Raw genomic sequence first — 26124 nt, 5'->3', positions numbered from 1 at the left:
TCATAGACACACTGTCTGCTGGAGGTCTCCTAACCTTTGAAAATATTTTCTTTTCCCTTTGTTTGTCTATTTTCACAAAGGCAGTTAAAGGTGCACGATCTAGGCCGTTGTTCCCAAAATGCAAGGCCACCTACTTCCTACTCCAGCTCACAGGACACCTGGGCCTCCTCATGCAGAACAGGGAGGCAGATCTCATCTTTAAAAGCCTCCTCCATATCCCGTCAGAGCCACCAGAATGCGGAGAAGCCCATGCCGGTTCTGGAAGAGGCCTGCGAGCGAGCAGAACCACGCTGGCTTGTTTGTTTTTATGGCTCGCTCTCTATCGTTTCTATGGCATTTTAACTGCGGGGTGCCAAGCATCATGGCAATGCTGGTGCAGCCAAAGTCTCCTGGGGGTGTGTCATTTATTAGAAAAGCCACACTGCTTTATTCTGTTAAATGTCTTAGGGATTTGCAGATACTTCATTTATTGGTCTGAGAGCACACGCCCCCTGGGATTCGCATTGGGAAGCTTTAGGGTCAGGCTTAGCTGTAATGCTGCATGGTCGCTGCACGCCCACACTGTGCAGGGGCAATACTCAGCTTTCTGGGGATGTTTTCATGCTACCAGTGAAGGGGGTGGGAGCAGTGACTTGGCAGCCCCTATCCATATACCAAATTAAATAGGGGCGAATCATATCATTGTCATCAAACATTTTAATGCTTATAAATATACATGTTTCTTAAACCTCATCGGACATGTGACCAGGCTAAATGAAGCATAATACAGTCCTTTATTTATACAGATGCCAAAGTGTTTCTACAAAACTGCTCCAGCTTCTTTCATAGCAGTAAAAAAATATATACTGTGAAGGACAATAACAATAAAAAAATGCTCTTAGAAAAAAATACTGAGAACCACAGGCAGATCACCAGGAAATGGCACATGAGGATTGGATTGACTGGCACAGAGGTGGGGTAAGGGGCAGGGCTAAAACAGCAGGGTGGCAGGGTGGAGAGGGGCATCAGATCGCAAAGTCTGTGTGAGGGGTGGGGCTGAAGGCGGAGCTCCGCAGCATGTCCAGGCTGTTGACTAGGATGAGCGTGCCGGTCAAGTGCTTCCAGCGCTTGGTGATGGGGTTCTTCATTTTGTCGAGGCCAAGATGCAGCTCCTGGAGAACATCTCTGTAGCTGTCGCCGATCTGGGCTGCCCACGTCACCAGGAAGTCATAGGCTGGCTTCCACATGGCCTGGGGTGGTGGTGGGAAGAGGAGGGTGGAGGAGAAAAAAGAGGAGACGCTGGTGAGCAGCGTGGAGACCTTGACCTTGTGACATTCTGTTCCTCAAAAGCTCATGCCTGCCCATATCCATCTCACATAATTATGTTTTATTTCATGTTTTAATAAGTGATAGAGAGCAACCATCATTTATTAGCAAGGCTGGGCTGTTAGGATATCCCAGCATGCCACGGGGCATGGTTCACCTCGCTGTCCAGCTCGCCGTTCTTGTCGCGGTGGTGGGCCTCGTAGGCATCCATCTGCTGCCGGGACACACGGGACAGCCTCTCGGCCAGCTCCCGCCAACGGCCTGCCACCTCCACTGCCGTGGTCAGCAACGCAAAGTCCATGACAAGGCGGGCCACCAGCCCCTGGCAGTCCATCTTCAGCAGGGCCTGTGGGGGGAGGGGCGATGAGCGGCAAGCATCCGAAACATCACTGTCAGGCCAGTTAGTCATGCTAATGATATTACATCCTGAATCATCATCAGCTAGAACAGGTAGTCCCAGGACAGGAAGGAATTCTGCCTTCGCCGGCTGGAATGATCTGTACTGCAAGAATGTGTTCGCTTCTCTTACATCTTCAGCAGAAGGTAAGAGAATCATGTGCCAAGGTCAGCCTGGTTAATGTATCTGCTACCCCCTACTCATCACTGTCAGTGGCCTGGGGCACCATCTGTAAAGCCCACAGTGATGCCTCTGTCGCCGGGAAGAAAGCACCAGTGTAGCTGGGACAACGGAGCTCATCTCATTCAAGGATATGCAGAGAGACGAGCAGGATGGGGGCCAGCGCAGAGTAAGCCGCACGCACACACGCCCAGACATACATCCCCTGCACACTGGGATGGCAGGAAGCAGAGATTGATGACCACATGAAAAACAGTACTGGGTTAAGTTGTTGTACCCTCAACTGAAACACTCTCAGCTGTGTTAATGTGGGGGACAACTGGTTCAACATTTGAGTGTCCTGTAATATATGAGCATCTCGTGTCCTGTAACATATTAACGTCTTGTGTCCTGTAACATATTAGCATCTTGTGTCCCGTGTCCTCTAACATACGAATGTCTTGTGTCCTGTAATATATGAGTGTCTTGTGTCCTGTAACATGAGGGTCCAGTGTTCTGTAATATATGAGCTTCCCATGTCCTGTAACATATAAGCATCTTGTGTCCTGTAGCATGAGTGTCCCATGTCCTGTAACATATGAATGTCTTGTCTCTTGTAACATATGAGCATCTCGTGTCCTGTAACATATGAATGTCTTGTGTCTTGTCACATATGAGCACCCCGTGTCTTGTAACATATGAGTGTCTCATGTCCTATAACATATTAGCATCTTGTGTCCTGTAACATATGAGTGTCTCATGTCCTGTAACATGAGTGTCCTGTGTCCTGTAGCATTCCCTGCAGCACAGTAAGAGCATGCTGGCATCCAGGCAGATCTTGATGCTTAAGGCTGGGAGTAAACATGGCGAGGTCAGAGGGCTCCTCGTCCATCCCCTGCCTCCACCCCCATTCCCCACCCATCCCTATCCACTGATACGTTCCGGAATGTATGGAATGCCAGCAAACCCTCACCCCTACACGGGACATCCATTACAGAGATGTCAGCCGGTCCCAGCAAAGAGCTGTTTATGGTCTGCGGTGAGCTGGGCTTTCGGGAATCAAACCCATGTTTATTTCAGATCCCTGTATTTAAGGACTAGAGATAAACATCCTACTGCTACTTTTAGCGACGGTTCTGGAGGCATCTCCGGCAAAGCATCCCTGTCTGGAGAAAGCATTCCCAGGTCCCGGTACAGGAAGATCTCTGGTCTCAGGTCCTTGCCTGCCCCCCCCCCCCCCACCAGCAGATGTCTATACAAACAAGTAGGACCTGACTCAGCCTTTCAGCTCACGATCCGGGGGGTGGCGGCATTCCAGCGGATCTAAGGCATCATTAAATAGGGGTTTTGATTCCATCCAGCTCCGGAAATGTGCCCCTCGCATTTGGTATGCTGATGGCGGACAGCACAGGTGCTGTGGAAACAGACTGGCCATCACTCAGAGCGCAGACCCCCACTGCATCACTCAGAGCGCAGACCCCCGCTGCATCACTCAGAGCGCAGACCCCCACTGCATCACTCAGAGCGCAGACCCCCGCTGCATCACTCAGAGCGCAGACCCCCACTGCATCACTCAGAGCGCAGACCCCCGCTGCATCACTCAGAGTGCAGACCCCCACTGCATCACTGCGGTCATCCAGCAACGCAAGCGCCAGCCATCTATATGCACGAGACAGAATGGATTCTCCATTTTGCTAGAAAAACAGTATGTTTCATCTCCTAATGTGGGGGCTTTCACATCTGGGGCCTTAATCTGTGTTTCATCTGTCTGCCTGCTGCAGGAGGGCTTGGTGTTAAACCCGTTAGATCTTAGGTAATTACTGAAGAATGCTGAATATTAATATAGCAGCAGGAGCAAGACTCACAGGTTGGTAACACACACACTGGCACAGTTCACGTATTCGTAATTTCATTGGGACTCTCCATTCGTTTATATAAGCAAAAATGTCCCCAAAAGGTAAAAAGTTACAGGCTTTTTTCACATTAAGGTCCCCACAATGTAATTATTACAAAAACACAGACACAGAGAAACACCATACTGAGCAGCAGGCCGAACTTGTATAGCTAATGACCCGAGTAAGAGAAGTTCCCAAAAACAGTTCACTGGCTGTTCACATTGCCTGTTTGTGTACCTTTGTGGCAAATATGTCTAATAAGTGTTATAGAATAAGTCTACTGTAATTATTATGCTAGCCAAGTGCATCAATAATAATTGCACAACTAATTTATGCTAATAACCACATGTCCTATGCTGCTTATGGCACCAACATAATTTTATATTAGTATGGTTCAGAAGAATTGGGCCGGGCGTTTGTAACGAAAGAGTTTTGTGTTCAAAAGAAGTCTGAGACTGACTCTTCCCAAGCCTTGAGCTCCACAAGGAGATTGTCACATGATCAATGTCACATGATCAGGATTATTGCCAGTGACACTCATCACATCCATCACTGACCTGTCAGCATGGGCAAGGTGTGGGGTAAAGAATACCCCCTAACCGTACCCCTACCCTGCCAAACAGGGCTTAATGTAGGCTGGGGCTCTTGCCTTCTGCTCCCTCTTTTTCTGATCATCGACTCAAATGCACAAGTCAAACGCTGTCTCGTCTTGTCAGGATCACATGACTAGAGATAAACTCTTCCTGTGTCTCCACCCTCACAACCCATGAAGTAGCAGTGTTTACCACCGCTCAAACCACATATTTCCAGAAGTAGCAGTGTTTACCACCGCTCAAACCACATATTTCCAAGGGCCCCCCAAACCTTGGGGGCCCCCTTTTGGCCACAAACAGTCACTACACTAAACATTAATTAAATGCCTTCCTTATTTGAGAGATATTCTGCTAACTAGGTAGCTAGCTACAAAGATCTGACTCTACTCACCAGCTATTTATTATGTTTTTGAAACATCTGAGAGTGACTTTTTGGGTGGCGCACCAGAAACAACAACGCTGCCCCTGCTTCCATGCTGGCGGGCGGCTCTGGCCTGCAGCTCCTCCAGAGAGCGAGAGAGACCCATATGCAGGAACAGCGGGCCGGGGAAAGATGGCCTGCGTATAAACAAAGAGCAAATTGCAGATGTGCATAATAACACATAATTGTCATAATGGCCCCTTGCTCTTTGTCAGCCAGAAATAGAGTGGCAGGATGGATGGCTGGTTAGCAGAGCTGTTATAACCCACATGGAACCAGTGATGGGCTGGAACAGGAGCAGCTCCTAGCCTCACCCAGCTTCTCTCCACATGTCACTGTGGGGCTTTTCTATTTCCTTAGAACTATTTTCCATCAGGTCAACAATCACTCTGCCGAGCCCACCGGCCAGCAAGACATGTGATATTTCACAGCCCATAACATTCTCTGTTCTGGAGTTGAGGTTGCCCCAGAGGATGAAAGGCCCTGCTCTCCTTCACAGGATAGTTGCAGCTATCTTGGGTGCCTGAGGATAGTGCCTGCTGCCCTGCAGGCTGCCCTGCAGAATGCCCGTCGGGTGTCCCAGTGGGACAGCAGCCCTGAACAGCTATTTCTGTTAAAACTGAACTACACACACAAGGTATAAATGCTAGCTTAGCAACAGACTAACAATAATAATAATAATCATCATCATCATTATCATCATTTTAATAACAGAACAATTTATCAGCTAAAGATAAGGATTAAACATGGCCCCAGGACCATGGAAAGTACTCTTCCAAATCTATCCCCAGGTCCTGTTGGACATTCAGACATCACACCCTTAAGTAACACATCCAGCCAGGGTATGGAAGTGGCTTGTGCCTCAAAAGTGTATTCTGAGTGGGTACACACGAGGACGCCTAACTGGGGGATGTAGAAAATGATCCAGAAGGAAACCATGTGTGCAACATGATTTAAGGGCCATCTTATTAGTCACCATAACCAATAACTAAACCTTTGATTTCTTAATGCCATATTGTTCTTTTGTTTGTTCTGTAAACTTTTCCGGAACTTGCTTTTTTGGGAGTCCTTGTTTATGTGTGCATAGAGACTAAGGCTGAGTAATCTGGGTCCGGCAGTTTGCCTTGCAGCTGAACAAAGTGCTTTGGCTCTGCGTGAATGCATCAAGCTCTGCGCTCTCTAATGAACTCCGCGTGCTGAGCTAGCCTTTCCGGAAAGTCCGCCTGAGTCCAGCTGGAGCGTTGAGGTGCTGGGGAAGTCACTGTCACACCACTGCAGATGAATGCACAAACGTTTACACACACTCATTAGCACTTTGACATTACACACACACACACACACACACACATACATTCGTACACTCAGTAATATTCACATATGGATGCACATACATGTGCAGATGGAAGGTGGAGGGATAGATGTAAAGTAAACCGGGAACATCATTAAAGCTGAGAATCACATACACTCCACAGAGACAGTGCTGCAGCAGGCATATCCCTATGTGCCCACGCCTCGCATCGTGGAGACATTGCAGTAACAGGAAATCAGAACTTATACAAACACAGCCTGTCTCCCAAAGCCTGAGAAGCTTCCTTCACTAAGTTCCGTGTCTATTCACTGACACTGATACTGCAGGGCAGAGTCTGCCTGCTTGATACCCAGAGCAGTGACTTCAGAATAACATTTTTTAGAGTAGGAGAGCAGGAAGGGCTGCAAAGAACACTGGTATCTTAAAGCATCAATGAGTCCCTGCTCTCCTCAAAGAATGGCACCTATGACTAAAATAAGCTGACTGTCTGAATCAGATATAATTTGTCCTTTTAAAATGCTCCCAAGGTCCTTCTGGACTCTGCGTCTGACGGATGAGGGGGTTGGTTTTGGTACAGTTCAGACAGAGCTCCTCCCCCCCCCCCCCCCCCGCTGTATCCCCAGTGCGGCTGTTCACATCTGCTCACACCCCCCCCACCCCCCCCCCCCCCCCCCCGCCCCCCAGGTCGAGGCTGAAACATGCAGAGTCTGCAGCATCAAAGGGGAGCAAGAAAGAGAGGGCTGGGCGGGGGGGAGGTGAGGGGTTGCTCTCTGCGTTCACAGCAGAAAGCTGGGGGAGGGGGGTTCGGGGAGTCATTTTGGGTTATTTGGAGAAAAACCTATGATGTGTATATAAACAAAGACAGACCAGGATGTGAAGCGAGAATGCTGGTTAACACGCCTCATGGCCTCGTAAAGTTTTGTCTGCTTGCTCTCACCCAAAAATACAAAGTGTGTACAAAGAGCCTTCAAAGTCTTCATGGCCTACAACCTGATTTCCAAAGCCTAAAATTTACGAAGCTTGAAACGTGCATTGCTAAGCAATGGCTTTTGGTTAATAACAAGGTGGCATATTAAAATTAATGAAGCACAGCCAGTCACACATGCATTAGCAGCAGCATCAACATTCTCACTGACCAGCAATCTCCTAAGGCTTCGAAAACACAGATGGTATATGAAACACACTGATTGTTCTATCATAAACATGATTCCTGGAGAACATTCTGAAAGCCTCCAAGAAAAGCCAAACTTGACAGTAATAGTTTAAATCTATTGATTTCTTAACAATTACACTGACAAAATGAAACCTCAAGAACCTAAGTCAGAATGCTTATGTGGTTGTGATTCCTGCGGTTTGTCTTCCTTAGTTCCTCATGCTTTCCTTGGGTCCTGGCTGGATTCTCTCCAGCTCTCTTACTGTGAGGCGCTGCACACTTCCCTCACAAAATGTTGAGCATTGTTTCTGCTGCAGCTGTCTAAACGTATGTTAATGAAAGCAGAGGAAATGTACGCCTCAGACCTCTAAAGCTGGCAGCATATTGAAGCCTCGGAAGATCTGTATAGAGACCCAAGGTGAAGCCACTTATGACCCAGAGCTGTTAAAATCTTTCAATATACCATATATATACATTTTTATCAATGTCAGTTTTACTTAATAGTGTATGCCTACATGCAATCTGAATTATTTAAACCCAATTTTCACCAACTGACTTTCCACTGACAGATTTCCACCAATCATTTCTCTTCTTGGGCTCTCATCAAAGCGCCCCAGAAGTGTAGCAAAATAGCCAATCGTGTATGGTTGCTAGGCGAAAATAATAAAGATTTGGCCTATCACCGAATTAAATGGTTTTAGGGCGCTGGAAATTTCGCCCCTGCTACAGAAAAAAAGGGAAAGTTTGGGATTGCTCTCAGGTCAGTCAGTCAGAGAGAGATGATGGCGACGACGACAGTTGAGGGGCAGCTTCCACCAAATTCACTGAGATCGTTATTCAATTACCCTTTTGCGAGAAGGAAGATGGTGGAAAAAAATCCACGTTAAGGAGCTGGGACCCGACAAGCCCGAAATTACTGTTGCTGTAAATTGCTAATTTACTTTATCTGTGAAACTGCTGATTTTGAGAAGGAAATTAAATTATGATTGTGAAATTGTTGTCATTTTCTGACTGTTCATTTTGAATGCTTATACTGGACTAGGAAGGTAAATCTATTGGTATGTCAGCCCCACCAAGAATAATTTTTCACCAGCCGCCACTGGTTACCACCATACAAATGGGGAAATTCTCACATGGAGAGTCATGACAGGGACACGGGGCCTCAGGCCAGAGCTGGGAGGGACATCACATGGAATGCCCTGCATCCACCTGACACAAATAGCAGCAGCATCTCCCAGTGTTTTTCATGGCATGTTGAATTTACATTTTCACTGTTTCTGCAGAGGGGATAACTGCCCAAAGTTTGGGAATCATACCCGGTAAGAGTACTTGATCCTGCCCCTCTGAAGGGCCAGAAAAGGGGGTGTTCAGACCCTCCACATGCGTCTATGTGGCTACAGCTCGCTCGAAAGAGAGTTTCATTTGAGAAGTGGATGACTCTATCTTTCCTTTGGTTCATATTTATTGTCATTGTTATTTCTCTTTCTGCTGCCAAAGGTGCATGAATATTAATGTCTGCTTTGGAGGACTCCCCGGGGTCCATGAACTCCATCTATCACTTCCAAAATTAGCCTGGCAGACATTGCCTAATGACAGGTCAGGGAGCCAATCAGGAGGGGGGCCAGCAAACCAGGGGTTCATCATACTATGGCAGGCGACTGCACAAATAAGTGGTTAAGCATTTAGGTTCGCCATGAAGGCGACGCAACAGACAAACCACTGAAATCACTGTTCAGCTACACTGTTTCACTCTGATGATTTACTCAAACTTAAAGAATATGCTTTTCAGTGGGGAGATTGTTACAATTTCCAGTGCGAATCCTAAATCTCACTGGCTGTGTGAAATATTTTCAGGCCTTTTCTCTCTCTACCAAGAAAAAACACCAACATCTTTAAAAGCAGGTTTTATATACTTAACAGTATTTGTTCATCATATAAAATGAAACACATATAAGTAAACACACTCAAATCTGCCCACTGCAGATGACCGAATAATGACCTAAACAAAGAGTCTGAATCAGCGACATTTCCATACAGAAATTCTGAAAAATCACCATTTAAGAAAATTAATTTCCTACCACAAACTCCAGCTTTGGCTTGGGGGCAACATGGTGTTGGTAATGAATATGTCAAACACAATATGCTGTCTGGAAAGAGATAACAGACCAACTGGGGGTCTTTAAATACACCATAAACATGACAGATTAACAAAAACAGTCTTCATTTACTTGGCTAATGATTATAATCTGAGGTCAGGCAAAGAGCAAGATGTTGGCAATCTTGAAGAAAAATAAAATGTACTTCTGCAAGTATACTCTGCACTATATTCTGTCTGGCACTTACTGTGTGAAATACTGTGTGATTCAGAATAACAATGGCTATAAGCTCTGCATTTAATCTGTTTATTTCCAGCGCTGGGACCCTTTAAATCTGTTATCCATGCGTTTATGGCCACATATTAGTTATAGCTTTTATAACTTTTGATACGGGGTAAGGGCCTGCAAGCAAGAAATGAATGGAGAAGAAAGCTAAGGAGAAAGATCAGGGAAGGAGGGAGTATATAAAAAATGGAGGGAAGCATTCCATCTTTGGATCTCCATGAAAAAAAGGTGACTGCACACGGATCAGGGTTATCTTGCACAAGGCAAACCACAGATCAGAAACCCGCCCTTAACATGGAAATGCCTACTTGTGAAAACAGGGCATTTCCTAGCTGCCTTCATATGACATCCCTCACGTACAACCTCCTCATGACACGGTGTGCAAACAGGGCCTGCACAGCACCGCATTTGTTTACAGTGTTATCTTCCGTCACACTTAATTCACGGAAGCTGCGCTACAGGTAATAGGGCCGGCGATTACGGCTCATGTCGCCTTACGGAGGACTGCCTGGCATGCCGGGGTGTCTGTGAAGTCACCCGCTGGGCCTTGCTATCCCAAAATACGCCGTTGATTTCCTTCTCAAGGATTTACTTACGATGAAGGAGCATATATAAAACTCTTGCAGAAGCAGTGGCATGATTTAAGCATGCAGCATGCACACACACCCTGTTCACTGACTGATTTACAGGGCGGCGTTTCTGCCAATATGAGTTACCATGCTCCACGGCATCCGCAGACCTCCTTCGCCTGGTTATTTACTGCAGTCCCCAGCATTAGTGCTTTAGAGCGTAGCTTTACGCTACCGCTAAGCAGATAAGGGGCCACGCTAAGCTAAGAGGGAGGCAATCACGCCAGCACAGCCACCGATTACAGCACTCACAGTCATGAGCTCCTTCTGGAAGGACTTCCTCTCCTTCCCTTCCGAATTGTTGCAGTCCTCCTTGAACCTCTCCAGGACACAGGCCACCTTCTCCGGCTCACTGTCAAGATCATTCCGGCTGAAGTACGTCAAAGGTAGGTTATTGTAGCCCAATAAGTCAGCAAAGACCCTCCAGTTCCCAATGTTCTCCATCAGTATGGTCCTCACCGAGGCATAGATGTAGGTAAGGAACTTACAGGCCCTTAGGATCTGATCTAACAGTATGGCAGTGGTGAGGTCTGGCCCAGTGAAATGAATGGGCTTAATCTTGCCCACAATCAGAACATTTTTAGCATGAACAAGTCCTGTTCTGCCTTGGTAATACCCAATGTACCACTCTTTGGTCCACAGGTGCCCCTTTAGCTTAATTTTCTCCTCACTAAGCAGTGCAATCATGTCTCCCTTCTTATATTCCAAGAGATATGGGTTCTTGGTTTGTCTAACCACAGTTTTGATCAATTTTCCAAACTTCAAGTTGGTAACAGGGCGATCTTGAAAGATTGGGTATTTGGTAGTGATGGCCAGAGGAGACAGAAGGATCTTTCCTACTTCTTTCTTCTTCAGAAACCTTCTCTGACCTGATGCTCGTGTCCCGGTTTTGGGAGGGGGCTGTGGTGTCTGCACACAGAACTGAGCCAGGATGCAGTCCTGGATGTCCTTCACCTGGATCCTCAATGTGAAGTCTGAGATGTCGTCTGCATTACGAGACGTGATCATGTAAACAAGACGGCTCACCTTGCCCAGCTTCACCTGGAAGCCCCTGACAATCTGAACCTGCTCATTGGCCTTGACATCATAGTTTGACATGTTTGAGTAAACGCCGACTTGCAGATCTTGTGGCCTGGCCAATACGAATTGGTGCTTCCCCCATAGTTGCAGAGCTACAGGGGGTGCAGAATGGGCCTCCCTCCCCACCTCACTTACCAACAGTGTCTTCGGGGCACAGTCATGCCCAAAGATAGCAACTACGGTCTTGAAGGAGGGGTGGATATGCTTGGGCCCATAGACGCCCAAGGTGACCTTCTTCACTACATGGTCCCAGACCGTTGAGTTGATGGCAAGGTTTTTAGCTTGTGCCACTACAGCCACATACATGCAAGGCTCAAGGTTATCAAGCCGAACCTGGACTGTGTCCCCATACATGTAGGCCTCTTCAATGGGCACATATGGTCCTTCCTTGCAGTCGCTACGGACGCATGTGATCTCAGCTGCCTGCCGGCTCTCCTTCTTCACTACGACGGACACCTTCATCTCCAAGGTGACGGAAGTCTTTATCTCCATATTGCTCAGCTTCATCTCCACTACGGGGCTGACCGTGGAGCACCTATCAGTGTTGAGTTCCAATGGAGGATCAAGCAAGGCTTTCAGTGAGATCTGCTGGGTTTCTCCAAGGGGTACATGTTCCTCTGGGACGTGAATGCTGATGCTGGTGTCAGGCAGCTGCACAGCGCCTCCAGAGCTGTCCAGTCTGCACACAATGTTAGTCTCTACAGGCTGCGTCTGTCCCCAGCCTGGATTTTGGCCAAGGGAATCAAGGTCATGACATGACCGGGCCAACTTTCTGTGGTTAAGCCATGCAGTCCTAAAGTCCTCCCTACTTTGAAACTGCTCAGGGGTCGGAGATTTTAAACCAGTGAAAAAACCAGAGGAGGAACCTGGGGAACTAGCCTGGGCCTGGAGGATGGAGAGCTCAGAAAGGCTGTAAGACCGCTTGCTCCTGAAGAAGGGGTTTCCCCTGCGGAAGTTCTGTGTGATATCTGGGTTGGGATTCACAGGTGTCAAGTCAAAGGTGCCATTAAAGGCACTGCCGTTGCTGGCGTTGGGGTTGGAGGGAGTGTCAAAGAACAGTAGATCCACAGTGCTATGTACAGCCCTCCTATTGCAATTCTGGTCCAGAGTACCTTGTGGAGGCCCAGAGAAGAAGGGATTAGTAGAGGAACGGGGGACAAAGGGATTGCTGTTGCAGGGTGAGCAGTGCTTTAGGACTCCATTCCAGTCGCCAAGGAGGTCCAGCTCTTGGGCACCCTCTTCTAAGCAATCCCCAAGGTTACTGACTGTCCCGCTATCACTCAGGATCGAGTTCCTGCAGGTGACTGGCTTCACATAGGCCGCAGGGATGTAGCCCATCTCTTTGTTGTTGTGGGCGTACCACCATTCTCCACCTGATGTGTCCAGGACAAAGAGGTGATCACCCTTAGAAAACTTCAGCGTAGTGAAGTTGGAGGGACAGTAATCTTTAATGGCAATGACTTCCTTTGCATTCCCAAGGGAGGTTGGAGTCTCCAGTCTTAAGGCACTGGGTGAAGGCACTGTAAAGACACAAATCCAATGAATAAATGCTGAGCATATATTATTACAGAAAGTGCCACAGAAAGATCAAGCATACCTGCATTACTTACACTGTTTCATAATAAAAGCATGACAGAAGGCACACTAAGCACAACATCGGTAGAAGAAGAAGCTGACCTTTAACATCTGTGAGGCTGGCCTCGGACACTCCTTCGCTGAATTCCATAAGCGTCCCCTCGGATTTGCACCGAGGCAGTGCATTGCTGTTGTTTGTCACTCGGATTCGGTGGGCAGCCATGTTAGTTATCTACTTTTTTAGGTCCTTTCCAACGACGGTGGGAATCTGTCATTTGGGGTCTTCCATTCTTCCTGAAAGCAGTCGGGAGGGAGGGAGCTCAGACTCCGGAGAGGAATGCGACACCAGCTTGAGACACAGAGAGACACTGCAGTAACTAATTACAAAGATGATTAAGGTCTGCACTGCCTGAAACCGCGACTCTTATTGATGGGAAATGTGGCGGCCCAGTGCAGATAGCATGCAGTACGAGCTGCATGTCCCGTTTCTTTTCACCTGTCACTGCAGATACCAGCTTTGACCTCGTCCCTACTGGGGCATTAATAAACTACATAAAAAAGCAATCTGTCATCATTAAAATACCAGAACGATCAGTCAGTCCAATACCACACCTCCTTCAGGTTATATATAGGGGTGCAGTGTGGCTCATCATTTTAAGATACTGTGCTTATGATCAAAAGGTCATGGGTTCAAATCTCAGGGTTGACACTATGGCCCTCAACCCCCATTTGCTTCATGGACCTTCTTTTTCAAATATGTTTGTTCAGTGTGACAGGTGTCTAATACTGTTTTTTACTGAAATATGGGGAACAAAGGAGAGGATTCAGGTATAATGTTTACGGTTACAGCTTGGGAACGCAAATGTTTTCCATGGAAAATAATGGCATGTTGTGACTTGATTTTCCTGCCGGAATGGTCGATGCCAGGGACTAGAGAGACAGAGGCCGTTACTTGCCAAACTCTCTGACTCAGGGCGGAAAGCCTCCACCTTGTTTCTGTTGCTGCTCCGAAAGAGGGCAGATACCTGTTAATGACACTCACTAGATCCTTGTGGAGATAATTATATAACTGGAAAGATGCATAAGAAACATGAAGATGGCCAAGGGTTGGAGTTGATGGCCATGACATCCCCATCCTGCTTTGCCAAATGAAAAAAGAAAATTGTGCCCACAATTCCTTAAATATTTTAATGGCCATAAGTGCCAGAGCTATTCTTTAGTAACATTTACACTGCAAGGACTGCCTCAGTGCCATCCCTGTATTTACAGTACCACCACATTTGAACCCGTGGGAAGAAAAAATTTACCAGACAATAAAAAAAAAAAAACATGCCGAATAAATCTTCACAGGTGCCTGAATATGTGTAATATGTCAGTTAGGGGAGGACCTGAAGCTGGGACTGTTCTTTAGAAGGAAACTGCAATTAGACAAATTTCATTGCAAAAAAAAACAAAAGAAAAATGCTAATGAATGACACTTTTGAAAGTTGAAAATCAGTCCGTGTCAGTGTTACAAATAAACACCTTTGACAGGCAGTAATCTGAAGAGGGTGGAACTGAGTCAAAGGTGATTACCGCCCACACGTGTCAGCACTATCACAGGTATTTGTACTGCTTCTGACAACAGGCAGATTGTGTGTAATCACCATTATTACAGATTGCAGAGAAGCAGAACTGGCATGAATGATGGGGTCTTCCAGCAGACCAAGAAGGCAGAGATCCAGAGGTAAGCACCTCACAGAAGGGCGTACTGTGTGGGATGGTGTGGTGAGCCGAGGCTGAAACTGATCTCACACCTTCTCCCTCTCTCCACTTTAATGTGACCCAGTAACTGATACAGGGATGTTGTTTTTACATCGTAGACACAGACAACTGCTCATCTGTGAGCGAAGCACCGATCAAAGGCAGTTTCTTTGTGTGCTGACAATCACATTTACCATCCAGGAAAAATGCCCTTATGTAACAAAAGCAGTAGATTCATGTCTGCCTTAAATGGCAGCTGATCTCAAGTAATACCACCGTCTCTAAGCACTTCAAAAACAGGAATTTCAGCTCAAATTCCTCACAGATCCCCCCCACCCCCGTCTTGTATTATGGGCCGTAGGCCTTTTTGAGGATATGTATTTCATTGTGGTGGGGTTCAGCAAGTTGAACTTTTCAGATGTTTATTACTGATACTGAGGACATAGCTGGTGCACCGCAGGTACACATTTTGATGGTGAGGACGTAAAAGGATGTGATATCCCAGGGCACAATGACAGGGTCATTATTTTGAAATATTTAGTCTCCTGATGTGTTTGCTGAAGAATAAAGCTCAGGAATTTCAGAAGAGCTGAAATGACCCAAAAACCAGATACACGTTAGATAGTGGGAATGTTTTAAATGGCGTCAGCCTGCGAAAGAGAAAAGAAAAAAATCAGACAAATGAACAAGTCTGCTGCAGAATTGGATCCTGTCGAATCATATTGATCTACAGACTGAACAGTCAGTGGAGCAGAAAAGGGCCTCAGAAAGCAGGACTGTCGGCTGTCCGCTGTGCTTGGGCTAAATTATGGGCAGAATGAATAGGTTGAATTAGACTGAGGGCTCTGGAGATGAAGTACACAAATGTTAATAATGTGCTCACAAAATACCCCGGGGGCCAGGGGGGTATAACAGAACGGTGGGCAATTCACTTTGACACTGAAGCTGGCACTGAACCTACAGTGTTTCAGTGTAACACAGCTTGTGTGTAACACCTGACTGATACTAACACAGAGTGTGTCACTGTAACACACCTCTGAACATCTGACCGATGTGTCATTGTAACACAGCTCTGAACTGCTGAACTATACTGAACACAGAGTGCGTCATTGGAATGCATCTCTGAGCGTCCGTAGTATACTGGATGCAGCATGTTTAACACAGGTCTGGCTGTCCATGCACACCAACCACCCAAGTGTCCATGTGCAGCATCAGCACCTTCCTTCACCATGGGCAGGAGGCACCAGGACCTTCTAACAAACGCATGGAAGTGAAGATTACACAGCTGAAACTTCAAAGTGCCCCCCTCCCTTCCTAGCCATGCTGCAGGTACTGCATGGCCAGCGCAGATAACGCTCAGAGACACATTTGCGGCCTTTGAGAGCCGCACCTCACCTTCGACATTAATTACGTTGCACGCTATTTCGTCCTTGCACCAAACTGTACACTGAGTCAATCACCCAATTAAATCCATAGTGACAGACTGCATCATAGGAGCAGCAAAGCCCCTATTCACAGGGATCTTATCACTGTCAAAACCTGTCACACAGACACACAGAAGGCCATAGGCTGGTGTGTCAGCCCCCAGGAGGACAGTCACTCCACCATGATAAAATGTCCCCCTCCTCACTCCCTGGACTAGCCATGCTGTTGTACCTGTATACTCATGTGTACTGTGCTTATAACATGGGAACAATGGCAGAAACAGATGACTAACAGAGTCAGCTCTGCCGCTCCACAAACAGGTGATGCAAGGTAAAACAGAAACAACGCCGTGACCCTACTCCACCAGCACAAAACAGAACCACGTTTGATTTATGGAGGGGACAGACGCCATTAGTCACATGACTTATTAGCGGAGGAGTGCCCGCTGTCTGCCTGGGGCAGATAATTCAGGGTGCAGCGCTGTACATCCTGACCTCGCCGGGAAAAGTCACAGACCCTCTATTACCACATTTACTAAACGCATGCTGATTAAGCCCAGGGAAATTAAAAATGATGCGTGAGGATGGGGGGTGGGGAGGTTCAGGTGGATTCTGACAGTCGGTCTTAAAGATGAATGATATCTCATTGTTACATGCACCCAACACCACCCAGTGGGGCACTGCAGTTACAGTAGGTATTGTGTCACATTGATGTTAATAGGCTTCTCGACTCGAACCCAACCTAGTACCTTCAGGCTACCCTAGCTGAATCCATGGCTGTGACCTTGCAAGGAGAAACGTATCTGACAGACAAAAGGTCTCTCTCACACACACACACACACACACACACACAGGTTTGTGATTATATCTTTGTGGGGACTCTCCATTCATTTCTATGGCGAAAACTCTAATCACAACATGACGACCTTGACCCCTACCCAGCCCTAACCTTAACCCTAAGTAACCAAACAAAGTACAAGGCTTTGGGCATTTTTGCTTTTTTGATTTCATTCACAGATCTTTGTGGGGACCTGAAAAATGGTCCCCACAATGTCAAATAAACCAGGTTTTTATTACATTGTGGGGAAGACACACACACACACGCACACACACACACACACACACTAAAATACACATGCAGACACACACTAATACAAGCAAATGTTTTAATGTGCATGTACATTAAGAAGCAGCAGCATTCCACAGAAAGACAGACAGGTAGGCAGACCAACAGGCATTCAGGCAGGCAGACAGGCAGGCAGACCTGGAGACAGACAGGTGGACAGGGAGGCAGGCAGACAGACAAACAGGCCGACAGGGAGGCAGGCAGACAGACAAACAGGCCGACAGGGAGTCAGAACAGACAGACAAGCAGGTAGGCAAACAAACAGATAAGCAGGCAGGGAGACAGACAGACAGCAATCTATCAGACCTGAACATTTTGTCTCATCACATGTTGATTGTGTTGGTCTCATTCCTGCTGTTTAGCGTTTGACTTGGGTGGCTCTCAACAACTCCACACGAACAAGGGTGTGGGAGCTAACATGTGGGTTGGACTCCTCCCACTAAGTCTGCATGAGCGTGTGCGTGACAGTAAGCGTACAGTGAGAGCACATCTGTTAATCAGCACTCTCTCCTAGTCTCTCTAGGTACAGACCTGGCAAGGGTGGGGGCCACACAGGACACAGAACCAGGACGGTACATCTGAGAAGTCCCCAGGCCAAACACCATAACCAGATAATTACAATCTGGCTTCCCAAGGAAAAGGGCAACAAGCTGCATGACATGAAACGTGGCGCAAGGCTCCTGTCGCTCTCTTTTGCTTGTGGCCTGTGGATGTTTGACATCCCCTGGGTCTATTCTGGAAATGCTTTTTTATTATTGGTGGGGCAAAATATTAATACATCATGTTTCCTTCCAGGAGAAACTTCCTGTCCTCTGTGTGGGGTTATGTAAGGAAGACACGTAGCACTGGAACCAAAAACAAACACGTCCGTGGACATTGAGGGAAATAGAGTCATTCCAGCATGGCTGGAACAGCACGCAAGATCTGAACTGGCCAGCAGAACAAACAGAGTTGCCTGACATTGTTCCTAAAGTTTGCACAGCACCAAACCAGGAAGTCTGTTACTGCCTCTTAGATACACATGATGTTTGGATTAGCAGCTGGGAGGAAAACGAGAGAGAGCATCCGCATCAAAAATCCCATGAAAAGCTTTTCCTGTAAACCTTAGTGCATCTCCAGGCTCACATGATCTACCCATTTCAACCCCATGAGTGCCCTAATATCAGCCCCGACAACACCTAACATCAGCCTTGTGAACATGCGTATACCAGCCCCAACAGCACCTAACATAAGCCTTGTGAGCATGCTAACATCAGTCCCATGAACATACTAACGGCCGCTTGGTGAGCACGTCATAAGCCTTGTGAGCATGCTACTGTAACATCAGTCCCATGAACATACTAACGGCCGCTTGGTGAGCACGTCATAAGCCTTGTGAGCATGCTACTGTAACATCAGTCCCATGAACATACTAACGGCCGCTTGGTGAGCACGTCATAAGCCTTGTGAGCATGCTACTGTAACATCAGTCCCATGAACATACTAACGGCCGCTTGATGAGCACGTCGTCAGCCTGGTGAGCATGCTAAGGTCAGCCCCGTAAACATGCTAATGTTAGCCCCATGAGCACGGTAATGTTAGCCCAGTGAGCATGCTAATGTCAGCCCCATGAGCACACTAATATCAGTGCAAAAAGCACAGAAATGTTACCATCAGCCCCATGAACAGGCTAATGTTAGCCCCTGGAACACCTAATGACACTAAGGTCAGCCCCATGACCACACTAACGTCAGCCCAATGAACATGCTTATGTCAGCCCTGTGAGTATGTTACCATCCAGCTCATGAGCATGCTAACACTACCTCTGTGGGTATGCTAACATCAGCCCCATAAGCACACTAATGTCAACCCCATTAGCAGGCTAATGTCAGCCCCAAAAATACCTAAAAGCAGCCCCATGAATCTGGTAAGCACGCTAACATGTGCCGTTTCTATGCACACTTTGTGTTCAGCGCTTACTTCTAGCAGCGATCATAGCACATTATATCTGGATGTAAAAAGTCAGTGAGCTGCTGCCCAGGCCTGAGTTTGTAAGGACTGCAGGATATATAATCTGAAAGCTCCCGTCCGGCAGCAGATGGTCTGATAGTGAGCAAATTAGACTAAAAGTGGCTGAGGCTCTGTGCAGTGGAGGGGATAGGTCCCGTTTCACAATATTTAGCAGCTTATTGCACAGAAGCATTGAAAATGGCAAGAATTTTCAGCTCTGAAGGGTTCAATTTAGATGCAAGACAATAAATATATATGCTTGATTACATTAACTGTCCAGCCAGCTACTGTTACCTAATCTGAGATAATGAAAGTAAATGTCAATACCTGCATGAACATGTTTAAGTTAATGCATTAAGAGACCTTTGTGAGAAACTATTAACACCGGCAGATTTTTCTAGGTGTGTGCATGCGTGTGTAAGGGGGGTGGGGGGGCAGGACAGTTAATCAGATCACTGTGACTGGTGTAAATTCTGGTCAACCGCCTTTATCCCACATGCCTATAATATAAACCTGCCACAAGGTCCTGATATTGGCCATTAATTGCTTGGTTCTCTTAACCTGTCCTGTCCAAAGTGACTCAAGCATGACGAGTGTCAAGTTATGGGCCATGGTGTGTGTGTGTGTGGGGGGGGGGGGCTACAGGGCGTTTCCCTACCGGAGAGGAACCACTTCTGGGGAAGGCGAGAGGAAATGCCTTCCCACGGAGGAACAGCCAGAACCCCCACCCTGCGTTTGTTCTCCGGGTCATTTACGGGAAGAGCCAGCAGATTTTGTGAAATGTTACAGACTCACACCATGGCGCATGTGACAGCGGCCTCTGGTAAATCCTACTCCTGCTTGCACAACTAGTGCTATATATTTTCTGTTTTAGCAGCGTACCTGTTTATCTGCTTGTACAGTGACAGTAAACAGCAATCAGTAACCTGGGCACCTTACACACAAGGATCACCTGTTTCATTCACATCTTTTAATTAGCCAGTGTTCTACAGTGGAATCACGACCTTTTCCAGATCCCTCAACCTTATCCCAAGCCAGTCTGTTCTGGGCTTATTTAAGTGAAGTAAGTACAATTGAGAAAGCAGGGTCAAACAGTTCATGGAGCAACTGGGGGTTAAAGGCTTTGTTCAGGGCCCAATGGTGATATAACTCTGTTGACCCTGGGATTTGAAGTGGTAGCCTCAAAGTGGAGTCCTAACCTGCTGAACCCCACACCATTCTTCAAAGATGATTTTAGCCAGTCTCAAAGTGACTTCAGGGTCTTGATTCGCCTCCCCAGCGATGTGTGACAGCGCTCAACTGACAGGAAGGGTTAGCATACATATACAGACACCTTGAGACATGCAGGGTAATGGTTTTACAAGTGGAGGTAAAGCCTAGTTCACGCTACACTATTTTAGCCCCAATTTTCAGTGTTCGATCTGCCCTGGCAAATCGGCGCTAAATCATTATGTGTGAACTGTTCAAAGACGCGACCCAGTGGAGTCACCGATGCATTGCAGATACCCGCCAGATATCTAGCAGGCTAAATATCTAGATCTGTTGTCGACTCTAAATCCTGTAGGTCTGAGAAGTGTCATGACTACAGTCAATGAGAGTGCAAGACACTGAGTGAGATGAAATCAGAGGAAGGAAAAAATACCAAGTACTTCACCTTGGTGTCCTCAATGGTAGGTACGGGCATGTGTGTATATGTGTGTATGTGTATACACTACCAGTCAAATGTTTGGTCACACATTCTCATTCAATGGTTTTTCTTTATTTTTATTTTTTTCTAGATAGTGGATTAATGCTGAAGACTTCAAAACAATGAAGAAACACGTGTGGAATTATGCAGTAAACAAATAAGTGTTAAATAACCAGAATATGTTTTATATTTTAGATTCTTCAAAGTAGCCAACTTTTGCGTTGATGACAGCCTTGCACACTCTTGGTATTCTCTGTCAGATTCATGAGGTATTGACCAGGAATGGTTTTCAATTAACAGGTGTGCCTTGTCAAGAGTTAATTTGTGGAATTTCTTGCCTTCTTAATGTGTTTCAGACCATCAGTTGTGTTGTGCAGAGGTAGGGTTGGTACACAGTTCTACACAGTGAATAGCCCTATTCAACTACTGTTCTACTCCACATTATGGCAAGAACCACTCAACAAAGTAAAGAGAAATGACAGTCCATCATTACTTTAAGAGATGAAGGTCAGTCAATCCAGAAAATTGCAAGAACTTTGAATGTATCCTCAAGTGCAGTTGTGAAAACCATCAAACACTATGATGAAACTGGTTCTCATGAGGACCTCCCCAGGAAAGGAAGACCAAGAGTTACCTCTGCTGCAGAGGATAAATTTATTATAGTTACTAGCCTCAGAAACCAAGTTCAAGTAGCAGGCGCATTTCAACATCAGCTGTTCAGGAGAGACTGCATGAAGAATGCCTTCATGGTCAAATTGCTGCAAAGAAACCATTACTGAGGAAGAATAATAAGATGAAGAGACTTTCTTGGGCCAATAAACATAAGGAATGGACACTGGACCAGTGGAAATCTGTACTTTAGTCTGATGAGTCCAAATTTGAGATTTTTGGATCCACCCGCCATGTCTTTGTGAGATGCAGAAAAGGTGAGTGGATGGTTCCTACATGTGTGGTTCCCACCATGAAGGATGGAGGAGGAGGTGTGATGATGTGGGGGTGCTTTACTGGTGACACTGTTGGTGATTTATTCAAAATTCAAGGCACACTTAACCAGCACGGCTACCATAATATTCTGCAGCAACATGCCATCCCATCAGGTTTGCTCTTAGTGGGACCAGCATTTGTTTTTTAACAGGACAAGGACCTCAAACTCACCTCCAGGCTATGTAAGGACTATCTGACTAAGAAGAAGAGTGATGGAGTTCTGTGTCAGATGACCTGGCCTCCACAATAACCCGACCTAAACCCAACTGAGATTGGTTTGGGATGAGTTGGACTGTAAAGTGAAGGCAAAGCAGCCAACATTTGCTCAGCACCTCTGGGAACTCCTTCAAGATTGTTGGAAAACCATTCCTGGTCAATACCTCATGAATCTGACTGAGAGAATGCCAAGAGTGTGCAAGGCTGTCATCAACACAAAAGGTGGCTACTTTGAAGAATCTAAAATATAAAACATATTCTGGTTTGTTTAACACATTTGTTTACTGAATAATTCCACATGTGTTACGTCATTGTTTTGAAGTCTTCAATATTAATATACTATGTAGAAAACAATAAAGAAAAACCATGGTAGTGTATATATATATATAAATTTTGAATGCCGGGTGACTAAAGAACGAGGCATGTGAAACTACTACTTCCTGGAAGTTCTATGTATACGAGGGTTACTTTGCCGCATATTTGTACATGTAACAATTTGTAGCACGTTTACACCAGAATTGTGATTTCCCGGTGTCATTCATGCGTGTGATTTCATGATAAAACACAGTTTGGAGACCAGACAGATTAATCAGCAATTCCTCCTGGTGAAAGATCTTGTAGTGTGTGACCCCCTGTCACTAATTAGTCATGTAGTGTGTAAAACACAATGACTTAAAGACTGCCAATTACAAGACTACAAGTTGTGAACAGTACAGCAATCAGACGACTTTAAAAGTCGTGTAGTGTGGAGACGGCTTAAGATTGTCCAGGGTCACGTAAGGGGACACAGCTGGGGATGGGAAATCCAGAGATGCACTGCATAAAGACAGCAGCGTGTAATGTGGAGTCACTGCCAACCGTTGCCGGAGCCCACAGGCTGTGGAAATGTGCAATTTCATGGATACATGGGGACAGATCATTTAGTCAGGTAGCTCCACTGGTAGATTTGACATTGAGGGAAGGAAACAGAATATCATGGGATGGTTATCTAGTTCAGGGTACACAGATCCGTCACCAACAAGGCTCAGACAATGCAAGGAAAAGTCTAGCATTGTCAGACTTTATAAAAGGGAGACTGGGGGAACTATGACATCCTTATTACATTTTCAGGATCAAAGTCCTAACCACTGGCCTTTTCTCCAACACTTACAGTGGAAACATCCAGTAATCCAGTCCAAAAATTCACCCCAGCATCCCACTCAAACAGAAAAGCAACTCATAAGCAGATCTGCCTTCTAGTGTGAGGTGAACATGGAAAATTCAGGGTGGGGGGCGCAAGGCGGAAAACAGAAAGGAGGCAGACGACACCAACTCATGGCTGTTAATGCCAGCCTTACGATCTCCAATAAAGCTGGGAAGTCCTAATGAAAGCATCTCCAGCAGAGTGAATGTTCATTTCATTGCACATGAAACGATGCAGATTAACCAGCACAAAAAGCCTTAATAATACCAGATACGTGCTGGTGCATGGTTGAAAAAAAAATAACACACTGGGGCTATATGATTACGTCAGCCCTCTGGGAAAAACAGCTTAATGAAGACTCATCTTGTGGCTGGCCAACAGTTCTGGTGAAAACTAAGCAAGTCCTCACTAAAACTGGCTATATTTCTAATGTAAAGTAAAGCACAGACGTTTGCCCCCTCCCCTCCCCAAAAAAAAACGAAAAAAACAAAAACAAAAAACTAACATTCGCCTGGGAAACAAATGCACAAAAAAGAAATAGAATTACACAGAAAGAGAGAGATGAAAAGATGACAGAGCTATTTATGGAATCACACTAAGTATGGAGAACAGATGATGGCTTCGGACAGCTTTGTTTCCCCTCCATTTCAGAGAGTGAAGGGCTCCTGGTGCTAGCACCATTCAGACTACGCATTTATAAGGGGTCCCCTATCTGCAACAAACAGTCACTACACTCGGGGGGCAGGGTGCTTCCCAAAGTGACTTTTTGAGTGGGGTCCCAGAAACAACAAACCTGACCCTGGAGACAGGAACATGGTTTTTGCGGTTTGCTCATTTCTCTTCTTCGATCTCCTTTCCCCATTGGAAGTTACTGATATTCACAGAAGTTTTTTGGCCGCCACTTTGAGGGGCCAGTAAGGAGACCGGTTACTGTATTGTGCTTCTCTCTGCGTTTTAGTTTAGTCACCCATCACACCGCAGTGGCCGAATCAATATCTAAGGAATACAATCGCCCTGTCAATCAATAAGACCGCGCCGTTTGCACTAACCATCCAATTATACTTACGACTAGCCAGCTGTCTCAGGGGTGGGGTGATAACTCAGTGCCCCGTCCATTAAACCATCACCCCTATTATCAATCATGCTAAGGTTACCCGCAGAGTAAAATCGCCGATAGCGACAGCATATAAGCATGCCGGTTTGCTCGCTGCTGTTTGCACCGCGTGGCGTCCCTAATCTCTCCCCGATCACAGATAGCCACTGCTGTACTGTAGCTAGAACAGTGATACTGATGGCCCCTGCTACAGTACTTAGCACAAACCCCAACGTGAGGGCAGGACGACTGAACGGGTAGTCGTGCACAGTCTTACAGTACATGATCTCCCAGAATAACGGACAAATTGTCAACAATAACGGTGATACAATTAAATGAAGGTTAAGACCATTATGTAGCACAATCATGGATAATTATTACAGTGCATATATCTATATGTGCTTGTCAGTCGTACATCTGCTTACTTTTCATAGCAAAGTGGAAAATAATTTTTATTATGATTAGTCGCCATTGGTCCGTCTCTCAGCTATGGAAACTATAGAAGCTGATAACTCCGAAAACAGGGAGCAGAATCATGTCTGCGTATGAACATAAAAATGTATTTTCATCCACGTAGTGATTTCCTTCGGCTGTAAAGTTTCATCCAATGGCGTCTGCACAGTAAAAGTATAGTAACAGCCTGTCTGAGACAGAAAAGTAGTCTCTGGAGCAATTTAGGCCGTTTTCTTCTTCAGTGAGGAAGACAATTGTAAAAAAATTACCAATGATTTAGGAACCTGTAACATTATTATATTGGTGATGTCATGCATGGAACGCAATTAAAACTGAAAATAACTAATAAACGAAAATAACTAAGAAACGCCAAGCAATTAAAATACCACCGTTTAGCAGATATAGGCTACTCTAAGACACACCATACTGGCAAAGCAGTTGGTAGATACAGTAATCTCGAATAACATCACCCTTAACTGTAGGTGCAACAGAAGGTACGTATTTCAAAAAAGATTTGCACAAAATTGCGCTTTTTTGGGGTAAATAGTACGGGGCGTGTCGATCGATAATCTCTAAATCGGCAGGGGATCTTTGTTTACATGCCTTCATTTAAAATCCAAAAAGCAGGAAGTTTATTATTAGGGGAAGCAGAGAGGCGCACGTAGCGTGGCTGCGAGCAACTTCTCACATGCAAATGCACATTAATACATACCGCTATATCATGTGTAAAATACACGATAGATGCATCACATACAGACACAATTTTATTATGTATATGTATACATGAATATGTAATATCTATAAGTTATAACTTTCTATCACTCATATGCCTGCATAGGCTATATAAACGCACCATTAAAGAAACCGGAGACAAGCCGCTTATTAGGCTACTGGCATGTGTTGAACAAACGAAGACGGACAGTTTCGGCCGATGGTTGGAAGTTACCGAGCCTCATGTCAGTCGTGGGATGAAGCCACTTTTTTGATGCCGTCCGATGAACCGCAGGTTACATGCGAGAAGCAGATCGTCCTCCTCCAAAGTGCAAGGCAGTGCTGTCCACCTACTCACCTCCATACCTACCAATGCGTCGTTCGCATTAACAGCACCGCTCTCAATGAACTTCCCACACGCTGCTATATTACAGCCCCTCTATCGGATAAAACAATCACCGCTACCAAGGTCCCGCAGCAGTGCCCCGCAGACCTCACGTCCCGTCCGGCGACACTCACCGGGGCAGACGTGGTTAAGGGGATCGCATCCTCTCCAGCTGAACAGCAGCGACACCGAGTCTTGGCGAGTACTCGGCCGTCTGCGTTTAAGGGGAGGGC

The 26124-nt window shown here is 46.1% G+C and overlaps 1 protein-coding gene across 4 annotated transcripts; it reads right to left on the bottom strand.

Annotated features, from left to right (window-relative positions):
- Positions 1–678: 678 nt before the first annotated feature.
- On the bottom strand, positions 679–26124 carry sh3bp4a (SH3-domain binding protein 4a). 4 transcript variants are annotated; one of them, XM_023836825.2, is made up of 6 exons: positions 26026–26111; positions 25742–25872; positions 13000–13191; positions 10495–12842; positions 1463–1651; positions 679–1229 (listed from the first exon to the last, which is right to left on the bottom strand). In XM_023836825.2, the coding sequence occupies exons 3-6, from the start codon at positions 13118–13120 to the stop codon at positions 1005–1007; spliced, it is 2883 nt and encodes a 960-aa protein (XP_023692593.1). In that variant the 5' UTR covers positions 13121–13191; positions 25742–25872; positions 26026–26111; the 3' UTR covers positions 679–1004. The 4 variants fall into 4 exon arrangements, with proteins under 4 accessions (XP_023692593.1, XP_023692592.1, XP_023692595.1 ...); XM_023836824.2 differs by lacking the exon at positions 25742–25872 and having other exon boundaries at positions 26026–26124; XM_023836827.2 differs by lacking the exons at positions 25742–25872; positions 26026–26111 and adding an exon at positions 20379–21026.

This window comes from Paramormyrops kingsleyae, chromosome 1 (genome assembly GCF_048594095.1).
Source record: "Paramormyrops kingsleyae isolate MSU_618 chromosome 1, PKINGS_0.4, whole genome shotgun sequence".
Classification (NCBI taxonomy): Eukaryota; Metazoa; Chordata; class Actinopteri; order Osteoglossiformes; family Mormyridae; genus Paramormyrops; species Paramormyrops kingsleyae.
Note: the sequence above shows the minus strand (reverse complement) of the source record. Positions and strands in the feature narration are given on the sequence as shown.

Coding starts and splice junctions, on each gene's coding strand:
- sh3bp4a (XM_023836824.2), bottom strand. CDS start 13,120: ATGGCTGCCCACCGAATCCGAGTGACAAACAACAGCAATGCACTGCCT. Junction 1,652..10,494: donor TCCAGAAGGAGCTCATGACT/GTGAGTGCTGTA, acceptor CTCCCCCCACAG/GCCCTGCTGAAGATGGACTG. Junction 1,230..1,462: donor ACGGCGAGCTGGACAGCGAG/GTGAACCATGCC, acceptor CCACCACCCCAG/GCCATGTGGAAGCCAGCCTA.